General features: G+C 42.5%; 1 protein-coding gene across 1 annotated transcript in view; it reads right to left on the reverse strand.

The window, feature by feature from the left end:
• The window catches only part of LOC109872771 (PDZ and LIM domain protein 4), a 34,955-nt gene extending 9,900 nt beyond the window's left edge, over positions 1-25,055 (reverse strand). Inside the window, exons 1-3 of the mRNA XM_020464093.2 lie at positions 24,732-25,055; positions 15,517-15,668; positions 3,172-3,259 (exon numbers count right to left, since the gene is read on the reverse strand). Coding sequence (XP_020319682.1) covers positions 3,172-3,259; positions 15,517-15,668; positions 24,732-24,824 — 333 coding nt within the window. The 5' untranslated portion in view covers positions 24,825-25,055. The remainder of the gene's footprint in view (positions 1-3,171; positions 3,260-15,516; positions 15,669-24,731) is intronic.
• Between the last annotated feature and the right edge of the window lie 1,300 nt (positions 25,056-26,355).

The following is a 26,355-nucleotide window of genomic DNA, read 5'->3' on the forward strand; positions in this document are numbered from 1 at the left end:
GTAACATTTAGGAACTGTAAGTGCTTTTAAGTTGCTCTTAGGTATGGAAGTAACCATTACTTTCATTAAATAAATCACAGTAAGCAGACTGTCCCATTAAACTGATTTATCGTACCTATGCCGGTCTGTAATGGGGATTTTAAAACGGCACAAAATAGTTAATGGAGATCGTGCCAACTGGTGACACTCCTTCCACAGTGTGTGCTTTGTTAAATCATAACTAAAATCACCAGATAACATCACCTAGTAACCTTATCTTGTTATTTAAACCAACACAATCAAAACTAATGTTGCTATAGTACTACCAGGCACTCTTTCAGTCGCTCACATTCAGTTCAGTTCCTACATGGGAAAAAGTGAAATCCCCTTTCTTCAAACCTTGACTCCAGCTCAGAAACACTGGAGAGAGAAAGCAGCAAGTATTTATGAGAAGCAGTTCTGTCTGCTCAGAAATTCTGTCAGTCATCAGATTTCACTGACCTGTTTTACAATAGTGAATAAGCATGGCTCTGGGTTCTGGGTGACTGGCTACTGAGCCTGTGTGACTAGGCGGGGGGGGGGGTTATGCCTTTCAGACTGGGGACCGTTTAGACTGAACCACAGGACTCCTGGGAGAAAAAAAAACTCTGACTTAAAGCTACATGTATTATAGTAATAAGGACTCAGAAAGGAGGGGGACGAGATATTTACTGCTGTTACCCAAGTCAACACACTGCAGAGTTTGGTCAGGGAGAAGTATAGAGCAGGAAGGGGACCCTTATTCAAATCATATTCCTGCTTAACAGTTTCCCCCTCATACTACACCTCCCCATGGTAATTATGCTTTTCACAAAGCACTCTGCATTGCTAACCAACCACAAACGAGCTCTTTATTACCCCTGTTCCTATCCCAGAGGCAGGCACAGGGACAGTGTGTCCAGAGCTGGCTGGCTGTAGGCAGCCTGTTAGACAAACAACGGGCTAGCTAGCGCACCATTCTCTGATCTCCATGACCCCATCCGCTCCCCAGTGCGCTGACAGGGGGAGAGGGACTTCTTGGTCAACCCAAATACAGATTGACATTTCTGGGGATTACCAGCTGATTAGTTATTACTTCACCCATTACTGGAAACAAACAACTTAATATGTGGGGTCACAAGTTTACGATCTGAAGGCCTGGATGAATGTGGTGCAGTGAATGTGAACTCTCAATGGCACTGTGTTGTATTTTGAGGAAAACTGTCATAATTGAACATGTTTGACAGAGGTAGAGTATGTATGGAACAGCGCACTAAACCCCTATAGAAAGATCCTATAAGTACATCACAATTAGACAGTATTGTCAGTTCTCAAATGCTAGGAGGGAGAATTCTCTTCCTCTTGCCAATGCAGCTTGAGAATGGAACCATCGTGATGCAAGTCCCATTGTTTCCACATTCTAAAGGTCCATAGTTTCCAAGCCCACTGCAAAAGCCACAATTGTGATTCCAATGAGTCTGAGGGAACAATGCAGAGCAATACAGAGGCATGCGGTTGGCCACCTGTAGACCTACTTCATCACACTGTAGACCACAGGCATAAGTCCCCATTTATTCTAGCAATACTGTCAAAATGAGTCATACTTTTTCTGATAATCTTACAAAACTCTTGTCTGTTGATGAGTAAGACGAGTTCATGGAAATACTCAATTTTCCTCCTGTTTCCCCACAAATAGTTTTCGTTTCAAAGCTGTTCAGGCTCAGATCCAAAAATGCAGTCATTCAACTTTGAGAATATCCCATGTTCTCCTTGTTCAAGGAAACACCACCGTGTCACTTCCTGCTAGCTAGAATTCCCAGATGCTAGTTTGGAATTTCCAATGACTTCAGATGCTGGTAGAGAGTTCACGTGTGGTGCCTAATATGTCTGGAAAACACAATCAGCATTGTTCAATGCCGGTAACCTCTTTCAAGGTATATTACACTAGCCTGGAGCAGGAAATAACCTGGGTCATTCATTTAGCCTAACTCAAGGGACCAACCATTTCCCTCCCCCTGAAGCAAATGAGCCAAAATGGTACTCACTTTGCTGTTTTTAGTTCAACTTTAACTCTATTAAAAGGAGACCAGTCTTTCAGTAGAGAGGAGTGGATACAAGGTTTCCAAAACTCCCTCTAACTTTTCCAGGAGATAGAGAGTACAGCCTTCTCTGATTACAAACAGAGGTACTGCTAGCATGCATGTCTGTTTATATACAAAGTTTGAGTTGATTGCTCCCCCTCGTTCAGGTCTGGTATTTCCTCGTATTAATCAAGACAAGACTTCAGCTCGTGTTGAGATGGTGAAATCCAAAAAGGAGGTCCTAATCCCCAGGACCCCTTCTCAGGAAAACTTAAGTTTCCTTGGATTGCCTCGAGGCTGAAATTGGGTGGTCCTTCACCTTGTTCATCACTAGGCAGATTTATATCTTATTGCTACCATGCTTGCAAAAATAGGATATCAACCATGTACCCCAAGACCATTTGAAATATTTAGAGTTAGGATCAGTGGCTTTGACTTAGTAATGGATGTCACACATATTAAATCAATAAAATGTCAATATTTCTGAAGATAAATCCCCAAGAATAAAATACTAAATGTAAACTCAGGCTCAGCTACATAGACAAAAACGTCGCTGTTCCATTCACCTACAGTGATATGAAAGAATTGACTTGCTATGTATTGAAGCTCTTTCATAAAAAGATGTCCACCAGCCTGCCTACTGATGTGGAAGTCAATACAGGCATCGGTCTGCTGTATATAGTTTCAACCTTCAATTGATGACCGATGCTTTTCATTTCAGGCCTTTGTGTGACCATTCAGCCCAGTCGACAGGGATTTCCCCACTGAAGCGACATGGGAAAACGACCAACATGACAACCAATGCCCACAATTAAAAAGAGGAATGGTCATTTCTCAGAAATCCCAGCCACAATACAGGCATTGTCTGCTAGTTCTGCCTCACACTGGTCAGTGTCAGAAAACTCTGAAAAGGTCAACGGCAAGGGCTTGGCTTGCTTGACTACGCATTTGGCAGATCATTGTTTTGAAACAAATTGAGGCCCAATTTCAATACTTTCCAACTGACAGAGGAACTCTAAATCATGTGAAAAACAGTAGTTTATCAGTAGATCATCTGTATAATCTTATCCATGTAAACAAGTGCAGCTCATACCTGTGGGGACTCAGACTCCAACGTAGCCATGAATGGACTGGTCTTGCCATCTTCAATAACAGTTGGAGACCAGACTTTGTCTTCACACCTGAAAAACAATACCCAGGAAAGAGAGCTACGTTAGTCATTGTTTATCTATAAAAACGCTCAGTCTTTTAAAGAGGTCATATCTGCTCCAATCAATTTGTGTTTACAGGTTATTTGCTCACAGCAGTCACTAAGAAGATGCTCTTAAAATAACATTTCTGGATATGATTGTTAGCGTGGAATAAAAAGGGATGAAACTCAGGACACGTACACCATAACACCGTTAACAAAAAAAGATGACTTGACCATTCATATTAAATACCACTAACCACTGCTAAATATAAGTGGCATACGCCATGGGATGAGATTGTGCACTGCCCTCCAAAAAATAATTTCACAGTAGCAAGTGGCATGCGTCTTTGTTTGGCAGGCATAACACTGGCAGCTAAAGGTGACCACATTCCAGTACACTAATGATAGTCATCTCTACAGCAGATCAGCAAAACTATGCCATGAACTCAGTACATCTTGTTATTAGATTAGCTCAACATGTTAAGACAGTCATCCAAGTGGACAGAAACAATAGGATGGAAAGGCTTAAATAAGGATAGTCTTCTCTCTGTGTCCGGTGACTTTGAATGAAGGACAATGGGGTTTATTGTACAAAGTGATTTTTTCCTATGGCTTTTTTCCTATGGCTTTTCCCATGGCTAGGCCCATTTATGTACTAAATACAGAATCTGTTGGTATACTGTACGTTTGTCCTGTTTTAAAAATGCAATAGGCTAGTCTACATGCCCTGTGATACATGTCCCAGACAGATTTAGAACTTCCCATAAAACCATATGGTAATAAAAAGGTGAAATCCAAATTGGCATGGCATTATACAGCATTTAATGGCACACTTGAGGGGGTAGTGAAAGACTTGAGTAGTGAGTCATGCTTTTTAGAATTCCTGAACCATTTTCCAAACATGTCAGGGGTGCCATTGCTTGACTATTTGCTGTTATGTGGGCAGCTTCCAAAAGGCCAATGTCATGTCATCACACCAGCCCCAGCGAGGGAGCAGAGGGCAGTGTGCGTATGTAGAGGAACAAATATGATTTTCACTCCACTCAGCAAGTCAGACAGCTATTCATTCACACCTACGTACATAGACGCAGGCAGGCCTCTGGGGCAGGAGAAAACAATGATTCCTCTGAGTTCTCCACTGGTGTAAACTTCACAACTGGAGGATGAGGTCACTCGATTCAGCTGGCATGGCTGCGGCCACATGAGGCAATGCCTCAAAAATGAGCACAGAGGTGTTCGTATCAAGGCTGCTTTATGGGCAAGTGTTTGATGGATGAGCTGCAGACTGCGTGGGATGATCTGACCTTCCCACTACTTATATCAAGACTTTATATCCCAGGATGTTTCCTTGGATACATATGAACGCTCTATTGAGCATGTCAATTGGCGGCAAATTAATTGACATTTGCTTAAATACAAAAGAACCATAGAACATGGTAAGAAAGCCGTGAGGAGGACCAAAGACGTACGAGTGGAAACAGAGGCCGATGGAGAGGCAGACAATATGATACACACCAATAGGCCAGGCACAATGGAACATATTGTTTTCAGTGATCTAGTTTAGCGTATGCGCCAATAGAGTCAGCGTTTGAGGGATTAGTGGAGAAATTAGGCTAATTGACATCATTCGAGTCAATTGGAGGTGTACCTGTGGAAGTATTTCAAGGCCTACCTTCAAACTCAGTGCCTCTGCTTGACATGGGAAAATCAAAAGAAATCCGCCAAGACCTCTGTAGACCTCCAAATGCCTGAAGGTACCACGTTCATCTGTACAAACAATAGTATGCAAGTATAAACACCATGGGACCACGTAGCCGTCATACCGCTCAGGAAGGATTCACGTTCTGTCTCCTAGAGATTAATGTACTTTGGTGCAAAAAGTGCAAATCAATCCCAGAACAACAGCAAAGGACCTTGTGAAGATGCTGGAGGAAACCGGTACAAAAGTATCTATATCCACAGTAAAACGAGTCCTATATCTACATAACCTGAAAGGCCGCTCAGCAAGGAAGAAGCCACTGCTCCAAAACCAACATAAAAAAGACAGACTATGGTTTGCAACTGCATTTGGGGACAAAGATAGTACTTTTTGGATACATTTTCTCTGGTCTGATGAAACAAAAAATAGAAATGTTTTGACATAATTACCATTTTTATGTTTGGAGGAAAAAGGGGGAGGCTTGCAAAACGAAGAACACAATCCCAACCGTGAAGCACAGGGGTGGTAGCATCATGTTGTGGGGGTGCTTTGCTGCAGGAAGGACAGGTGCACTTCACAAAATAGATGGCATCATGAGGCAGAACAATTAAGTGGATATATTGAAGCAACATCTCAAGACATCAGTCAGGATGTTAAAGCTTGGTCACAAATGGGTCTTCCAAATGGACAATGCCCCAAGCATACTTCCAAAGTTATGGCAAAATGGCTTAAGGACAACAAAGTCAAGGTATTGGAGTGGCCATCACAAAGCTCTGACCTCAAGCCTATAGACATTTTGTGGGCAGATCTGAAAAAGCGTGTGCGAGCAAAGAGATCCCAACTTATTGTGGGAAGCTTGTGGAAGGCTACACGAAACGTTTGACCCAAGTTTAAATTGTTTAAGGCAATGCTATCAAATGCTAATTGAGTGTAGGCAAACTTCTGACCCACTGGGAATGTGATGAAAGAAATAAAATATGAAATGAATCACTACTATTATTTCATTCTTATTATTTCACATTCTTAAAATAAAGTGGTGATCCTAACTGACCTAAATATCTTCGCTCACTGTATAGACTTTGTTTTGTTTATTCCATGTGTAACTCTGTGTTGTTGTATGTGTCTAATTGCTATGCTTGGTCTTGGCCAGGTCGCAGTTGCAAATGAGAACTTGTTCTCAACTAGCCTACCTGGTTAAATAAAGGTGAAATAAAATAAAAATATGATATTTGCCTTCCTGTGACTCCAGGTGCTGTAGGTGTCCTGGAGGGCATATAGTTTGCCCCCGGTGATGCATTGTGCAGACCACACCACCGTCTGGAGAGCCCTGCGGTTGTGGGCAGTGCAGTTGCCATACCAGGCGGTGATACAGCTCGACATGATGCTCTCGATTGTTGGCGATGTTGCGCCTTCTTCACCACACTGTCTGTGTGCGTGGACTATCAGTTTGTCAGTGATATGTACACCAAGGAATAAAAAAATAAAAAAATAAACCTTGCCACCTTCTCCACTGCTGCCCAGTCGATGTGGATAGGGGGGTGCTCCCTTTGCCGTTTCCTGAAGTCCACGATCATCTCTTTTGTTTAGCTGACATTGGGGTTATTTTTCCTGACACCACACTCTGGGAGCCCTCACTACCACTGTTGTGTCATCTGCAAACTTGATGATCGAGTTGGAGGCCTGCATGGCCACACAGTCGTGGGTGAACAGGGAGTACAGGAGAGGGCTGAGAACACACCCTTGTGGGGCCCTGTGTTGAGGATCAGCGGAGTGGAGATGTTTTCTACCTTCACCACCTGTGGGCGGCCCATCAAGAAGTCCAGGACCCAGTTGCACAGGGCGGGGTCAAGACCCAGGGACTCAAGCTTAAATGATGAGTTGAGGGTGATAGGGTGTTGAATGCTGAGCTGTAGTAAAGGAACAGCATTTTACATAGGTATTCCTCTTGTCCAGATGGGCTAGGGCAGTGTGATGGCGATTGCATCGTCTGTGGACGTATTGGGGAAGTAAGCAAATTTAAGTGGGTCTAGGATGGCTGGTAAGGTGGAGATGATATGGTCCTTGACTAGTCTCTCAAAGCACTTCATGATGACAGAAGTGAGTGCTACGGGGCGATAGTCATTTAGTTCAGTTACCTTGGCTTTCCTGGGAACAGGAACAATGCTGACTATCTTGAAGCATGCAGGGACAGTAGACTGGGATAGGGATTGATTGAATATGTCCGTAAACACACCAGCCAGCTTGTCTGCGCATGCTCTGAGGACGCGGCTAGGGATACCGTCTGGGCAGCCTTGCGAGGGTTAACACGTTTACTCACGTAGGAGGAGAGACCACAGTCTTTGGTAGTGGTTCACGTCAGTGGCACTGTATTGTCCTCAAAGCACACAAAGAAGTTGTTTAATTTGTCTGAAAGCAAGACGATGTCCATGACGGGGCTGGTTTTCTTTTTGTAATCCATGATTGTCTGTAGACCCTGCCACATAAGTCTGGTGTCTGAGCAGTTGAATTGCGCCTCCACTTTGTCTCTACACTGATATTTTGATTGCCTTGCGAAGGGAATAACTACACTGTTTGTATTCGGCCATATTCCCAGTCACATGGTTATATGCGGTGGTACGTGCTTTCAGTTTTGTGCGAATGCTCCCATTAATCCACAGTTTCTGGTTAGGGAAGGTTTTAGTCACAGTGGGTACAACATCTCCTATACACTTCCTTATAAAATTCCTCATCGAGTCAGTGTATACATCAATGTTGTTGTCCGAGGTTGCCTGGAACATATTCCAGTCCACGTGATCCAAGCAATCTTGAAGCGTGGAATCCGATTGGTCAGACCAGCGTTGGATAGACCTAAGCACTGGCGCTTACTGTTTTAGTTTCTGCCTATAGGAGGGGTGAGTAGAGTAGCAGAGGTCGAGTGTGTTACTCTCATGACAGAATTTAGGTAGCCTTGTTCTCAAATTAGCTTTGTTAAAATCCCCAGCTACAATAAATGCAGCCTCAGGATATATGGTTTCCAGCTTGCATAAAGTCCAGTGAAGCTCCATGCTGGCCGTCTTGGTATCCGCTTGTGGGGGGATATACACGGCTGTGAAAATAACGGAGGACAGTTCTCTTGGGAGATAGGCGGCATTTGATTGTAAGGAATTCTAGGTCAGGTGAACAAAGTGGCTTGAGTTCCTGTATGTTGTTAAAATTACACCATGAGTCGTTAATCATGAAACATACACCCCCGCCCTTTTTACCGGAGAGAAGTGTATTCCTGTTGGCGCGACGCACTGAAAATCCTGCTGGCTGTACGGACTCGGACAGCATGTCCCAAGCTAGCCATTTTTTCAGTGAAACAGAGTATGTTACAATCCCAGAATGTGGATGGTTTAATTCGGCAGCTGTGAGAAAATGCCATGCCGCATTGACTAGAGGGGAGAAGCTACCCTCAGAACAAGATTACGAGCAACAGCATTACATCAACGTCTTCCTGTTATCAAATGAATCTGGACTCCTCCTGATCCCACTGAAAACCAGTCTTTTGATATTACACCGTTATAAATCAAAACCATCATGCTGCTACTTCATTATCAGTAACATGACAAGATCAAATGTAGCCTCTGATCTTGGAGACTGTTAAAACCGCACTTATGGGGTCTCCTCACCAGACCTGGGGGATACTTACTAGATTCCTGATTTTGAAGACAAATCAAATGGCAGCAGCAGGGCTGGAGTCTCCCCTCCTGACCACCGGCTCACTTGATGCGGCATTTTCAACCGCAACATCAGTGCCCTGGGATGACTTTTCCCCTCTTTGGCTGTCCCCTCCCTCCCTAGCAGGAGTACTGCGCGTCAAATCCCTGTACCATTCATAATTCCACAGCTTTAATTCACTGTCCAGGCAGTCAGACCAGGACAACTGTGGCAGAATTTCAACTCCTGCTTTGTTTTGCTCTCACCCTCAGTCTCTGTACCCCTCTCAGCGCCCCCCCCACTGGTCTCATGACTTCATTAGTTGAGAGGTGAGATGCACCACAGCTGGTCCGTGTCTTCATTGAGGCTCAAGATATACAGTCCAGCTAAGGGAGACATGACATGTTTCAATACGGCCCTGACCTGCCAGGTTTCTGTCCGCCCGAAGCTGACGCCACAGTGAACTTGGAGCGGGGCCTGTTTAGTAACGGCCAGTCTCCCTGCGAGACACACCTTTAGATCAGGCTGCCAGAAATGCCGAACTAGCAGAGCCATTTTACCTCACAGCGCAGTGCTGAGGGAGCATATCAGGGGCTGGAAATGAAGCAAGGGGGTTGGATGGGTTGAAGTGGTGACTGTGTCAAGCTCTACTGAAGCTGGGCCCGGGTTCACGATAGTGTGTTTAAACAACGCATCTTTCCTACAAACCGGCCAAAGACGTAACATGCATTTCCCAAAACACTACGCAGAAAGAACGGTCGCTAAGTGCATCTTAGAATGTGTCGATACTGATATTTTATTTAACTAGGCAAGTCAGTTAATAACAAATTCTTATATACAATGACAGCCTACCAAAGGGCCTCTTGTGGGGACGGGGGCCTAGGATTTAAAAATATATATATAATAAATACAATTTAAATATAGGACAAAACACAGACAACACTACATTAAGCGAGACCCAAGACAACATAGCAAGGCAGCAAAACATGACACACTGCATGGTAGCAACACAACATAACAATATGTGATCTCTTTCGATAGCTTTCTCCATTCAAATCGGTCCTTCACAATACTGACGGATCAGCTCCTAGAGAGATATTACCACCTACGGCTGCAAATATTGAGGTGGCTTATTTTAAATATAGATTTGGCACATCATTGCGCAAATGTTAGGCTACACATCATGAAATATGTTGAGACGAATTAGACAGCCAACAATGTTATTTTGCTCTTTATTGAACATTAAATACATTTCAATCATATTGAGATGTACCTCAAGGTTACCCTTTATATTTGAATGCAGTCATCTTGGTCTTCATTTGTATCTTTTTCTACGTTGCTTGTTTGTATCAATTACAAAGACATTAGCAACTGCGTGGTCAACTTTGTTCTGGAGTCAGACAGACTGCTACACCATGCGATGCGATTCGATGTTTAATTGAGATGTGACTTTATACACAGGAGGGCAACAAAAAACCTATACAACAAATCCTCTCCTGCGAGTGGTGAGGCAGGTGTTCGATTACGAGCGTTTTCAATTGAACCGTTAACGGTGGTTTTGGGAAATTTAACGATGCGCCTATGAAGGTTCCAACAATGAACTTAGCCTTAAGTTGCTGTTGGGAAACCGGGTCCTGGCGTGTCTTCCTCCGCCTTTCTCTTTCCTTCCAACTGCTGTGTGACAAATGTCTTTTCCAAAAACAGCTGCTCTTCCAAGCCTAGTTATGAACTGCATAGATTTCTTTGATTTGCTTTCATGAGGCTCTCTGGTTAGCTACTAAGGGCTTCTTCTATGAAGGCTCTTTAAAAACAGGTTATGAAAAAAAAATGTCATGAAAGTAATGAATTCAGAGGTATAACTTAGACTTTCTTGTACTTAAGTGCTTCAAGCTTCACTGCAACCAATGTCATTTTGGTTCACAAGCAGAGATGTATGCTGATATATTTATCCAACGGCAGCACCAGAAAATTACAGGCCTCTCCAGCCTCACAGTGAGTCCTTTATAGCAGTCTTTTAATGAGGGCTTGGTCTGTTGTTCTCAAAAATATTATTTTCTGGGTTAACTTGGCCTCCGCCTCTTCTGGTCATTCCAAACAAAAATACATCTACAAGTTCAACACTTCTGTCTCCCCAGGAAACATAACCCAAGTCATAGACGTTCTCTCTGCTACCACATGGCAAGCAGTACCAGAGCACCAAGTATGGGACCAAAGGCTGCTTAACTTCTACCCCCAAGCGATAAGACTGCTAAACAATGAATCAAATGGCTACCCAAATGATTTGCATTGAGCCCTTGATTTTTTGTTTTTTTACTGACTATGCACACTCACTGGACTATAACCACACAAGCAATGGTCACATACGCTGCTGCTACTCTGTTCATTGTCCATCTTGATGGCCTAGTCACGTTTACCCCTACCTACATGTAGTGCTTTCAAAAAGTACACAATGTCAGTGGAATTGTGTTTTTCTATATTTTTACTAATTAAAAGCTGAAATGTCTGGAGTCAATAAGTATTCAACCCCTTCGTTATGGCAAGCATAAATAAGTTCAGCAGTAAAAATATGTTTAAGTCCTAAGTTACATGGACTGTGCAGAAATAGTATTTTAAATGACTACCTCATCTCTGTACCCCACACATACAGATAATTGTAAGGTACCACAGTGGAATAGTGAATTTCAAAGACTAGGGAGTGTTCCCCAATGCCTCCCAAAGGGCACCTACTGGTAGATGGGTAAAAAAAAATGACAGACATTGAATATCCCTTTGAGCATGGTGAAGTTATTAATAACATTTGTGTGTGTATAAATACACCCAGTCACTACAAAGATACAGGCACCCTTCCTAACTCAGTTGCCGGAGTGGAAGGAAACCACTCAGGGATTTCACAATGAGGCCAATGGTGACTGAGAACAGTTCAAGTTTAATGGCTGGGAGATAACTGGAGATGGCTCAACATTGTAGTTACTCCACAATACTAACCTAATTGACTAACCTAAGTGAAAAGGAAGCCTGTACAGAATAAGCAGTATAAATAATTTCAGGCATTGTACATATTACCTCAACTACCTGGCACCCCTGCACATTAACTCAGTACGGGTACTCCTTGTATATAGTGTCATTTTTGCTATTTTACAATGATAATATTTACCAACATTCTTACTTTTTAACTCTGCATTGTTGGGAAAGGGACAATACAGTAAAAAGCATTTCACGGTAAAGTCAACAGCGGTTGTAGTCAGCGCATATGACAAATACTTTTGATTTTGACATGCAACACAACATTCCTGTTGTTAAGAAATCAATAAAGTTAGCATTATCCATATTAAGCCCTCCAAAATCTCCCCTCCCTTGTGCTTACTGAAGTGTGAAAGGAATGTACCTTCTGAGGTTTCAAATGCAGGTCAAATATGTAACACACATTACATAAAGTGAGGGACTTTAAGTGCCCTATATCCTCTGGGTTTAAGAGAGAAATCCAATGCTAAACTACACTATACATGCAGTCAATGTAATTGAATTTCCAGTCATACACACAGCACAAATCTGCCCCGTAAAGTAACATTCTTATACCCACGTGGATTTTCCCCGCCTCCCCATTCCACCAGCTCCATACCTAGCACTGAATGCTAGCAGCTCATTTCAGCTGGGGCTGGAGAAAAGGATGCATAGTTATCTGTGCAACACATCATCCAGAGTCAGCAGCTCAGGCCAACAGAAATTACTCAATGGTGTAGTGAAAAAGGTCACATGCCAGTAGATAGCGGGCGTCGTGCTGCTGTGTTCTCCATACCATCATGTGACGTGCCTTTTGGATGTTCTCATTAAGTCGTGGAGAATAGAAAAGATGGATGAATGTGAAACAGCATTCACTTATTTGGTTCTGCAGGAGAGGTTGGATGGCATTTCATCTCTAACCTCCAGTTATGGTTTCCCTAATAATTTGCTCATGCTCCTGACTGATTGAAAAGAGCATGCATTTGATGGAGTAGAGGCTAACATTTTTGATTGATATTGCTTTTGATGAAATATGTCAGAGCCAAGATTAATTTAAAAGCATTAAAGTACATTTATGTAAACTCGACATAGGAAAGCTCGCCTTGTGTCTTTCTACAGCAATGGGCCGTTCAGTTCAAACTCGAGATCGCACTGAACTCAACCTTGAGTATTCTTAAATAAATTTACAACTCCTATGTGGATATAGCACTTAATGCTCAGTCTGACAAATGGACTGTTTCTCAGAGGCCGGAGCGTTTCGGGGAAAGCACATTCTAGATACACACAAACGGAAAGTGGAAAGTTTCTTCAGACAGGATAAAACATTGAGCTCAAACAACTCCATGACTCCTGCTCATCTGATGGATCAGGTTACCCATGGATGTGGAATTGAGGCTGATTCTCCTTTCCATTTCCATTGCATGTGCAAAGTCTGTCCAGGCTGAAGTGTATTACAATTCTGTGCCTACTCTTCACTTTACTACTCAGGACATGTTCAACCTGGATCTGTTGTTATCCCAAACCGCAGTAGCCAGCTACTCTTCTCATTTGGGAATTTCAAACCCTCCACTGGGAAGCTGGAAAAAGTTAAAAATAAATCTTCCACTGCTTTGTCCCCATTTCTGAGCTCTCTGATCCAAATGGCTGTTTAGCCTGACCACTCTCTTTGGATTAGAGAATTAGAGAACTATATTGCATTACAACATGTAGCTCCTGTTCTCCCCAACACCAAATAACTCGTCGCAAATGTTGCTGAACTAAGAATGATGCATTGGTGTAAGCAGTGGAAAGAGCCGTTTCACCCATCATGGGCTGAACAAACAATATCAATCCAACAGTCCATTTCAGAGGCCATGCTGTGCCACAATGTGTATGCCTAATGAATGTGATGCAAGAGTGCTCTGTGAGGGTAGAGAATTGATCACTGACTGGCTTCCTTGTGACTGAAAAGAACAGTACATGGCTGCGTGGGACAATTCAAGCTAATGCATTGTGTCATTCATTCCAATCAGACCTCGTCAATGCTGGCTGGTTTCCTCTAAAAATAACTTTAGGAGACAATTTTGGAGGTCAGTATAGCGTCTGAAGGGTGCGCCCCCAAATAGCACCCTATCCCCTATATTTTGACCAGAGCTACAGTGCCTTGCGAAAGTATTCGGCCCCCTTGAACTTTGCGACCTTTTGCCACATTTCAGGCTTCAAACAAAGATATAAAACTGTATTTTTTTGTGAAGAATCAACAACAAGTGGGACACAATCATGAAGTGGAACGACATTTATTGGATATTTCAAACCTTTTTAACAAATCAAAAACTGAAAAATTGGGCGTGCAAAATTATTCAGCCCCTTTACTTTCAGTGCAGCAAACTCTCTCCAGAAGTTCAGTGAGGATCTCTGAATGATCCAAAGTTGACCTAAATGACTAATGATGATAAATACAATCCACCTGTGTGTAATCAAGTCTCCGTATAAATGCACCTGCACTGTGATAGTCTCAGAGGTCCGTTAAAAGCGCAGAGAGCATCATGAAGAACAAGGAACACACCAGGCAGGTCCGAGATACTGTTGTGAAGAAGTTTAAAGCCGGATTTGGATACAAAAAGATTTCCCAAGCAGCACTGTGCAAGCGATAATATTGAAATGGAAGGAGTATCAGACCACTGCAAATCTACCAAGACCTGGCCGTCCCTCTAAACTTTCAGCTCATACAAGGAGAAAACTGATCAGAGATGCAGCCAAGAGGCCAATGATCACTCTGGATGAACTGCAGAGATCTACAGCTGAGGTGGGAGACTCTGTCCATAGGACAACAATCAGTCGTATATTGCACAAATCTGGCCTTTATGGAAGAGTGGCAAGAAGAAAGCCATTTCTTAAAGATATCCATAAAAAGTGTCGTTTAAAGTTAGCCACAAGCCACCTGGGAGACACACCAAACATGTGGAAGAAGGTGCTCTGGTCAGATGAAACCAAAATTGAACTTTTTGGCAACAATGCAAAACGTTATGTTTGGTGTAAAAGCAACACAGCTCATCACCCTGAACACACCATCCCCACCCTGAACACACCATCCCCACCCTGAACACACCATCCCCACCCTGAACACACCATCCCCACCCTGAACACACCATCCCCACTGTCAAACATGGTGGTGGCAGCATCATGGTTTGGGCCTGCTTTTCTTCAGCAGGGACAGGAAAGATGGTTAAAATTGATGGGAAGATGGATGGAGCCAAATACAGGACCATTCTGGATGAAAACCTGATGGAGTCTGCAAAAGACCTGAGACTGGGACGGAGATTTGTCTTCCAACAAGACAATGATCCAAAACAAAGCAAAATCTACAATGGAATGGTTCAAAAATAAACATATCCAGGTGTTAGAATGGCCAAGTCAAAGTCCAGACCTGAATCCAATCGAGAATCTGTGGAAAGAACTGAAAACTGCTGTTCACAAATGCTCTCCATCCAACCTCACTGAGCTCGAGCTGTTTTGCAAGGAGGAATGGGAAAAAAATTCGGTCTCTCGATGTGCAAAACTGATAGAGACATACCCCAAGCGACTTACAGCTGTAATCGCAGCAAAAGGTGGCGCTATAAAGTATTAACTTAAGGGGGCTGAATAATTTTGCACGCCCAATTTTTCCGTTTTTGGTTTGTTAAAAAAGTTTGAAATATCCAATAAATGTTGTTCCACTTCATGATTGTGTCCCACTTGTTGTTGATTCTTCACAAAAAAATACAGTTATGTTTGAAGCCTGAAATGTGGCAAAAGGTCGCAAAGTTCAAGGGGGCCAAATACTTTCGCAAGGCACTGTATGTAGGTGGTAGTGTGCCATGTGGGACTCAAACAGTACCATGTAGACTTACCTGCTGACGGCCAGTGTGAGCTCCCCCATGCAGGCCTTGATCCTGTTCTGGGCTTCCATGTGGGTCATGGTCTCTGTGCTGTCGCCATTGATGGCCAGGATGGTGTCCCCAGGACACAGGTCCCCCTGTGCTGCCTTACTGTCCGGTGTTACCTAACCACCAAACAAATATATATTATTTTGTGTATTAGGGTGGAAGTGCCACACCCCAGCCAAAATGCAATAATACTGACAGTCTAGTCAGGTTGTAATGCTACCTACCCTAGGACTATAGGTTTACATATCCTAATGCAAGTAGCAGCGAGTGACACAGCAAAATGAGCAGGCAGCCACTTAAAATCGTTATTGTTAAGGCTTGGTAGTTTGAACTCTGGAATCAACTTGTTGTCAAATTGTGAAATGAGTGTCAAGGCAATGATAGTCACCATTATTACATGACAAGCAGGTTCTAAAAAAATGAAATTCAACAGTGGAAGACAAAATGTGCCTCACTACCTAAATAAAATAAAATCATATCACCCAAATCTACAGGATGTCAACAGTAGTCCACCCAAATCCCTGTATGATGTACTACTAGGACTCATAAGGCTCTGGTCAAAAGTGGTGGACTATATAGTGATTAGTTTTTTATTTTAAAGACGCACCCAGCCAATGAGTGCTGTCCATTCGAACAACGGCCCTCTAACGAGACCTGTCTAACACTGAAATACAGTGCAGGTTCCTCTCCATGGTCCTTACTCAAGATATATTAAGCTCCTGTGGACATTTGTCTGGACCACAGAGGAGGGAGAAGGAGGTTTCACCTCCTTCCTCCGAGTACATTTCCCCTTCAGACACTTGTTTACATAATTACCCCCCTCCATCGCCCATCTTTTTCCATGTCTCCATTACCGGACATCTCGATTTGGCAGACAGAGGTCAAATGAAACCAAGCATCACAACAGTCCGTCCCCCCATATAACTAGACCAGCCATAGGAGGGTGCCGTTTTTGTTCGCACCAAAAGAAAAGTGAAAGAAAACCGTACAGATGAAAAACAGTGTGTAGGTGAGGTTGGAAGAACAAAAGGGCTGATATGAAAACCACACCACAAATAAGTACAAAAAAAATCATTTTCAATTACAATTGTACATGATATACTCAGTATACAAGTGGAGTGGCAATCAATATCCTTTCTCTATGACACATGGATGAGTGTTTTACCTCCTGTGACATGAACTTTGTTGGGCCGAACCCTAACCAATCCAATCCATACTTCAAGCAGAGTGAAGATGTTTGTTAAATGTCAGACGTGTCACTATTCTGTAATCAATTTCTTTGTTCTTGCACAGCTCTCACTTCATAAAAGAGCAATCACAACTTGATCTCAATATGGCATATTACTCTGAATGCTGTCTGCAATAGGATAGATTATCATTGGGACCAATGGTTGGAACACAATTGTGTTAAAATAATATTATGACACAGCCCATTATAAATAAAATGGCAGCCGGCAGTTTAATAATCTAAGAACAATGTTAATGTTCTTGGGAAACCCTGATCTATAGCACTTCACAATATCTATGGAGAAAAAGTGATTCCACAGCAGGAGAGCAGGCCAGCACACTGAGCAGTGCTTTGAGAGGAAAAGCATATAAATTCATGGCCCATGAAAAACTAATAGCCGAGACAAGAGTTTCAGTGTGGAATGCTTAATTTATAGCCTCTGACTCCTCTCGGTCACAGGCAGTCCCAGTTCCGGTAAACTTAAGGGTCACTGCCATGGGGTCTGACTGCGCCTGAGAAAACAGAGGTGTATTGTGAATGATGTGGCTGTGTCACGGTGCAGGAGGTTGTGTTGTTATTGTAGAGGGACAAAGACCAGGGTCAGGGCATGAATGGCCATCCATAGGAGACTCACTCATGCTCTCACACCAAGCCTCCACAACAGGCCTTTAATTATCCAGAACACACGCTCAGATGCATTTACACAAACTCCCAACGATACACACTATACTGACGCTATTAGTAAAACCAGAAGTCCCTGTTTAAATGTATGGAGGGTGTTTGGTGAAAGGTTCAGACTCCAGATCCCTTCTTAGGCATATTTTATGAAAATCGATTGCATGTATATTCAGTGCATTCCCTGAGCAATCTAAAAACATTGAGTCACTCTAGAATGTGGTCCCTTCACACAATGAGACACAGTTAATCAGTAACACATTCAGTCAGATAACAGTTAGCATATTACATTTTAATGTCACAAAGGCCATGGGGCCTGCCTAAGACTGAGCTCGTCCCCCAACGTACAGTAAAAGTGTTTGCTTGGAGACAGCAGGATCAACAGTGCTTGGTGAGGTGTGAAATAAGGCAGGGTCAAAGTATTGTTTAGTGTCATCATTGTGTGCCACAGTACAGCAGCATTCATCTGAACAGTTTTGCCCTGTGGGCCTGACTGACACCTAGGCAAGGTAACAGAAAGGCTCACATGGTGAAACACAGGAATGATGTTGGCAACCAGACAAACAACCATTTGCTTGTTGATGGAGACGCGTATGGAAAAGCATTACTTGCTACGTACATTATTCCCAATGCCGTTTGATTGTCGCACTCTTACAAAGGAGTTGAAATGAGCCAATGCCATAAACAATGGAACAGCTTATGAGTAAATACATTGGCTCTCTAATGAGATGGCAAAGCCAGGGAGAGAGCTCCTGAACTTCAATACCATCAAGGGGGGATGTCGAAGCCTACTATGCTGCGTACATGACCATGGCGTCGGTCGTTCAGTAACGCTCCGATTCCAATCGGTGTAGCTAAATGTCTGTTCATTACAAATGAGTCCACTCCTTGCAGTGCAGTCCATTGACCAATATCCATTATTTTATTTGTGACTCTTTACTGAGTATGTGCTAGAATTGTATAAATGAATTTGTCATTTGTACGACGGTAATTGAAACCATGTTGAATGCCTCAAGTGCTGGAAATGGCTGCAGGAAAATATTGGCAGACAAAAAGTAAGTAAATCTAATTTGGCTGTAAGCCACATGGCTCTTAGGTATGCAGCACAGAGACAGGATGCTTAGGGGCACAGAGACAATAGCGGGGTTGGAATACTCATACTAACCATACTATTTGTGACATGAATTTAGTATATAGTACACTTATTGGTCATAGTATGCATATAGTTAGTATGTCAAAAGTTTCCGGATGTCGTACTAAATTGGCCAAAATATGAAGTATACACGCAGAGGACACTATTTCCGTACTTTAGGACCCATACGGCAATTCTTAAGGAAATAGCCGTTGCTTTACATTGTTTTCAGATTTGAAGAATATGGCAGATGATATGCAGCTGAAGTACAATGAGAGCAGATACAAATTCATTGCTTTAATTATGACAAATAATCTGTCGATAAATCTGTCGTTCTGTTCCTAGGCCGTCATTGAAAATAAGAATTTGTTCTTAACTGACTTGCCTAGTAAAATAAAGCTAAAATATATATATTTTTTAAATTATGTGAAGATTGATTGTTTTTTTAATAAGATAAGTTTAATGCTAGCTAGCAACTTACATTGGCTCCTTGCTGCACTCTCGTAACAGGTGGTCAGCTTCCCACGCAGTTTCCTCGTGGAACGCAATGTAATTGGCCATGCCGATTAAATCAGTCGACCTCTAACTACCCAACATTTATTGACTTGATTATTCCCGTCATTCTTAGCATAGCTAAATGGTAAAGTCGTTTTGCGTTCTCAATGGACATTCGGTTGCTTTTGTAAATTCACTCCAGCTATCTACTCCGATTTCAGAGCACTCTCAGAGCACAGAATAATGAAATAATGAGTGCGCAACACCCATTGAATATGGCCAGTGTCAGTAAACATAAGCAAAAAAGCATAATTAAATGGTTGCCAGCAGCACAGTCACCAACGCTCTGGATAACCAGCTCTGCTAGGGTGAGTAAAATGGTCAGTAGTCTCATTTGTGTCTGGAAGAAGCTAGCAAGCCAGCCAACATTCGCTTGGGTGCTTGGCTGATGTTAAAAGGTCAGAACGTGCACAATCAACCCTACTCCTCGGCCCGAGCGTCCAAGGTGCGCTCCAAGAGAAAAAAGCTCAATTTACAAAACGGACAATCGACAACGCTCTGAATTTGAGCATACTCTGGCACTCCACTGAATTTAACACACCCAAACTAGTCATTTGTTATGCTAACTAGCTAGCTAGCGGTTGCATAGCAACAAAGTCAACTTCCAGACAGGCAAAGAGCTAGTACACTCAACTGAAAGGATACTGTTAGTTTACAGTATACTAAAATGACACTATACTACATACTTAATGAGTATATACTATATGTTTGTATGGGCATTCAAACACAGCTAATGTGTTCAGCACCATGGTGTTAAGGAAAACAATCATAAAACAGCAAGTGAACAAGAAAGGCCTATAAATCAAATTTAGGAAGAACCAGGAGAAGGAAACATAATGATTTACTGCCTGGTAGATACATCCTTATCTCTTAAAATAACTTAACTTCAGAGGAGAGGAAAATTAAACAGAGTTCAAATGTCGGTGAAGTAAACCTCGCCTTACATTTGAAAGGAGGAAACTTAGACATTACGATTCAAGTACAGGAGACTCCAGCTTTATCTACTCAGAGACAATACATCTCTGATAAAGAGTAAAAGTTAGTTGTCACAGTCAGTAGAGAAAATACACAAGACAATGGTTTGTAAAGGCTTGATATGTATAGACCTTTTGAACTGGATCTGACCTTGGCATCAGTGTATAGGTCCACAACAACTGTATAGCCTACCTAGCGAACAAATGTTTCCAAGAATGTTGTGGGGAAGTTAGGTAAAATAACCAAAATATAACCTTTAGGGAAAGTGCTGTATTAGCTGGGAATCATCCATTCTCAGAAAAGGAAACTTGTGAATAATCCTTAATAAAAACACACATTTTTGTATTAAATGTACATTACATGGAGCAGTGAACTACTGTCTCAGAGGAAAACTGCTTGTGAATTGGCACCATTAGCTGGCCACTTGCGTCATATCGTGCATGAGTGTTGAATTGACATTGATTTAACAAGGTCTTCTCCCACAACTGCCATTTTCTACACATCCCTTCAAAGTGCTTTGGCAATTACGTCAGTGACCTGGCTGGGTACACTGGCTGGCAATTTAGATGCACTAGTCCTATGGACTTCACATTCATCAACTCCGGCCCAATTCCCCAACCTCAGAAAATTAGCACCTTTAGCTACAAACCAGCTGCTGCTATCATGACTGTGTACTGGGACCCAGAACTTTCACTGTCTCAGAATGCAGGTGTTCTAGATCATGAACTCAGATATGCGCAGGGGAATCTTCCCTCTGTGTAAAATAGAGTGCCGCTGAGCACTTGGATGGAAAAACACTGAAATATCTCGCCGGTTAGGCATGTCTTCTCTGCTTTTTCCTAAATGGTTACGATGAGCTTGAACCATGTGGGGGTTGGGTTGTCCAAATGTCCCCATGTGGATTTACTCATTGTAACCTTGCTACATCAGTACTGCATATGGTGTAGTACGTACACTCATGGTGCAGTATAGCAGGAATGCAGTGAATGTGATTAATAGCAAGCCGGGAATACTATATCAGCAGAATTGAACAATAGATCTACCGTAGCATATAACTAACCCCCTGGTTCAGTGATTCTCAAGCCTGGTACTGGGGACCCAAAGGGGTGCCAATGTTTTTCCATAGCACTAAACACCTGATTCAAATCATCAAAGCCTGATGAGTTGGTGTGAATCCAATGCGTAGTGCTAGGGCAAAAACAAAAATATAATGCTTCAGAACCGTCGCCCTGGATAAGCCCAGTTGGATTCCTTTCCCACCATTATGAGTTTTTTAAGTTGGAGTTGACTACATACGACACTTTGACTTGGTGTTATGGACTGGGTCTGATGGTCTTTTAAGCCCCATTGGATCTCACTCTACCCTGTGATTAACATCACATATGGCACCCCATTTCCCATATAGTGCACTAGTTTCTACCATTTGGGATGCACGACCAGTGACATCAGCCAAAATCTGACAAACCTTGAATCATAGCCTTGTTATAGTGCCAACAATGTAGTTTGGGTATGGTATGGATCTCACCGGCCTAAGGAAGATTTGAGAAAGTCTAATAATGTCTTTGTACAATGAAAACCACAGTCATGATATCAGATGATCAGTCCTTACACTGCACAAAGTAAAGGTACTGTAAACTTAAAGCTCTTCAGGCCTTTAAAAAAACAACTAGGCCAAGTGATTATGTCAATGGCCTGGAACATGAAAGAGGGTACCTTCAGCTGACCTGGAGTCAGTCTTCTCTCATGAATCAAAAAATGACATCCTTGGTTGGAGTGGTAGTTAAAGGGTCTGGAATCTTACAGCTGAGACAACAACTGGAATCCCTCAGCAGCGCCACAATCTCTGATGAAAAACAAATGTCAACACCTGGCCCACTCCAGGAGCCCACCACAGTTTACCCTTGACTGAGACCAACCATTGGCTACTGCCAAATCCACTGCTGGCCCCCTGACTCATTCAGAACCTTAGAAAGCGACCCTTTACCCACATTTTGGTCAATAGTATATCATGTGGGCCAATAGACACTCTGCCCCACATCATGTGGCAACATTGTAGCAAGTTTGTTTGAGTCTTCTTGGCAGACAGAATGATAGCGGCCACGTCATTGTGTCAGTCTCATTATGGCGTCAGAGCGCACAGGCGGTCTGATTGAGGCCATCTCAATTTTGAAGTAGTCAATTTTCTTCTACGACTTATAGGAGTTTGTTTGAACAGGTATAAAGCAGGTATAAAGCCAAGCTTGGCATTTTACTGCCACCTGCAGTTAAGGAATGTTTACTCACAAATACAATTAATTTGCTGATCCCTCCTGACAACCTAGATAGTAATAATAGTAATAACAATTTCATCAAAATGGTTGAAGTCCTCAACAGGAGAGAACGACTGCCACGGAAGTTTAAGGCCAACCACGGTACTGCAGGCATTGTTTTCAGAAAACAGGTCAAATGGTCAATCTTCATGTAAATAAAAAAAATAAAAGGCACAGAAGTTGAGAATAATTTAGTTGCTAATTTTTTTACATATTTATTTATTTAACTAGGTAAGTCAGTGAAGAACAAATTCTTATTTACAATGACAGCCTAGGAACAGTGGGTTAACTGCCTTGTTCAGGGTCTGATGACCTTGTGAACTCTTGGATTCGATCTAGCAATCTTTCGGTTACTGGCCCAATGCTCTAACCACTAGGCTACCTGCCACCCCAAACTGCTAATGGCAGTCTGCAGTACCCCGGTCGGCCTTCAACTTGAGTTAATGAGGGGGCAGCACTGAGCTAGTCTACATCGTCACATCCAGGTGTAGCTCAAAATTAGCATTTTATGGGTCCATGAGATGCGCTCTTAACCTACTTCATATGGCTTCAATGCGCAATAGTCTTCACATAGGAATGAATGGTGTCACGTGAGCAATGGCTTTGTCCATTCATATACAGTCATTGGACACTGCCTATGCTAAAATAAGCTTTTGGGCCTTAAGAGTCTTCTATCGTTGGGTGTATTCAAGCAGTAAGCCTAACGATGCCGACAGTAGACCAAAGTATGCAAGTGAAATCAGGGGAACAGTATCTGTGACAGCCGAAAGTTGGACACTGTAGGGGTTCAACATGGAATCAACATAGCCAGCCTGCTCTCAGACGTAACGTAATAAATGTATATCTGGAACACTCAAATTAATATATGTTAGGCATGGTTACATAAGACAGGTTACTTAAGGCAAAAATTGCGTGTTTAGATTCAATCGCTGACTTTTTTTTGCATTTTAACAAATACTTACTACTTTTTCACTACTTTACATGTTAGATAATCCTTCTACGAACATTGGCCATCTAGATAACTTTAGCAACAACAAATTGGAATTCTTTCAATTTGCAACATATCATAGAAATGATAATTTGTAACAAATACGTACGTAGTGGATGAACATCCATAATTAATACATACTGTAACGACCCTGGGTTTATAAGCACGGAAATCGACTACTGCACGAGCATGCTTTTCCGGCACATTTGATAGCGCACCGGACCTCGGGCTCGAAGGTCGAGGGTTCAAGACCTGCTCCCTGCTGTTTCATTACAATATGAAACATAATTGGACTGTCCCCAGTTTACATTTGCTATGTTACGTCTACTCCCGAGTCCAGGCTGACATAGCGGCTTTTATTTCTAAAAGTTTTTGTATCAATGTCGAAATAAACTTTCCTCCATATCAAACTGGAAACATAACGTGTGTAGAATTAATTGGTTAGAGAACCTATCGCTTCCCCTGTAGTTTTCGAACAAAGTTGGTTCCTGTTTCAGCATGTATTTGGCCACTGTTCGCGTGGGTCATACAAAAATAACCTAATGATTGGTTGACAAACAGCGCCCCCCATAATGCAGGTGATGGCTGCATGATGCAGTTGGTAAGACGCAACTGCAGCAACTCGATCAAAATTGCATGACCTTTGATCACATGATTTTTGTGAAGTTCGTGCAGTCGACGTAGTCGCACACAACTATAATGCAACACTTAGAACCGCGATGACAATAAAAGTGATCCCATCGAACGCACCCATTCTCTATGTGGGCAGAGCAGATTAACAACCGTCGCATTTCACAATGACCGCATGGTAACACGCTACACTTCATTCAACAGTTGGCTACTTTACCATGCGAGAAGACCTTAACAGTTAAATTGTATACTACATGGAAAGGGAACACCTAATAGACACAGAATGTGTGGGTGTTTGGGGTAATAAACAGCAGCCCTACAACGGCACAATGTGGTGAGTGCCACACTTGAATAAACTTCGAAGCACGAGCGGGAGGATAGTTTTCACCATCTGACTTGGAACTATAGGAAGCGGGACTGCGAGCCTCCGAGAATATGCTGACAACACAATCACGTAAACACCTGGATGTGAATATGGTCAAATGAAAATCTGTGGTTGAGACGGACAGTCGATCGGTGAAATGTGTCAGCCTCATTTGTGGATCAATTTTGGCATTATTCTTTGTCGAAATTCAACATCAATTCACAACAAGGGGTGGTGACAAATTACACAAATCATTAGACGCAACGCAGCAATCGTATTTTGACATTAAAATAAATGAATGGGAACACATTTAGGCTACATACCCTCGAAATAGTTAACGGAGTACTAAAGTCCCTTCCACCGACCAGTCGAAACCCCCAAGGTGAGGGTCCCTTCAGTGTCACGGTCTGGGGCATAGTTGATTTAGAAAAATTATATCCGTAGGAACTGTGCGATAAACTGCAAAACAACTAGGTTCACCACCTATGAGCTGCTAGGCAACACTGTCTCTGTCGCAAAAACTTTCTTCTCCACTTGATTCAACTTTAAATAATGAAACCGCCTCTGACGTGTGATTGGGAGTTGTTGTGTGAAGCCGCCTGACTGCCCGCCTCGCACAGAGTTTAATATCAATGGGAGGGTGCAATGAAACGCGGTTCCATGGAAACGGTCCACTCTTTATTGGTTTAGATTGACAGACCATCTAGATTAGAAGAACATATTGTAGTTTTTTAACTAAAGAAAAAAGTACAAGATTGGGATAGATGGGACATTAGAGTTCAGTTCCCAGGGTCCAGTTAGTAGGCGCATGTGTATAGTAGGACAGCGTTTTTTGTTGTTGTTGTTAACACCTGCATATACACAGGCAGCCAATTCTGATCTTGTTCCACTAATTGGACTTTTGACCAATCACATCAGCTCTTTTTCAGATATGATCTGATTGGTTAAAAGACCAATTACTGAAGAAAAATACATCAGAATTGGGCTGCCTGTGTAAATGCAGTTTGAGCCTGCTTGGTGTCACACTTTTGCTCAAACTAACACACTTTACTCCAACAATCAACTAATCAGGATCTTCAGTTTAGAATGCAATTAGTTTAGTCAGTCGTGTTTGCTATGGATGGGGAAAAACTGTGACTCCTCTGGCCAGGGAGGCCCTAAGTGAGATTTGGTTAGGTCTCTCCACCTCGACGGAAAACATTTTATTGGCCGCAATCTTGACATCGAAGAAAACATTTACGTTTTAAAGTTAATTTACTGCAATTCTGCACATTTTACAATGGGGCAGAGAGAGAAAAATATCCGTTTTAAAGCAAAATTCCTACAATTCTACATATTTTTCCATGACTTATGCCATGTTAATATGATATCTGAGTGAGAATGACAAACAAAATCAATGGGGAGACCGTGCCTGGAGGTCAGGGCCCCTAGGCACCCTCCCAAACTCGGTCCTGGGGCCCCCGCTGGGTGCAGAGGGGAGACCGAGTTTGGGAAACCCTGACTTAGACTATGGAGACCAAATCCATTGAGGACTTTAACCTGAGAAAGCAACTGAACAATAGATACAACTGAAAAGTTATCATGTCAACAGCTGATATTGATTGAAAACATTACAATGTGGATGCATTCAAAAACAGGAAATGTCAATTAATTGTCTCTTCACTGATTTACCCAGTCAATTATACAGTGACTCACTGAGTATGATTTCTGTCTGTGAGTCTATGACCTCAGACATTCCAGCATGGCTAGGCTAGGCCTGTGTCTGTACAAAACAGACATGGGAATTGAAGAAGTGTCTGAGGGTATGCTGGTGAACACTATTGAGTCAGAGTGAGTCTGGGGTACATACCTACCTGTGTCAGAGTAGCCTGGCAGATGTAACTGATTTCTAATGATAACATATCTAATGGTATTGAACAACAATGTGTGTGTGTGTATGTCAATGAG

This window comes from Oncorhynchus kisutch, linkage group LG28 (genome assembly GCF_002021735.2).
Source record: "Oncorhynchus kisutch isolate 150728-3 linkage group LG28, Okis_V2, whole genome shotgun sequence".
Lineage (NCBI taxonomy): Eukaryota > Metazoa > Chordata > Actinopteri > Salmoniformes > Salmonidae > Oncorhynchus > Oncorhynchus kisutch.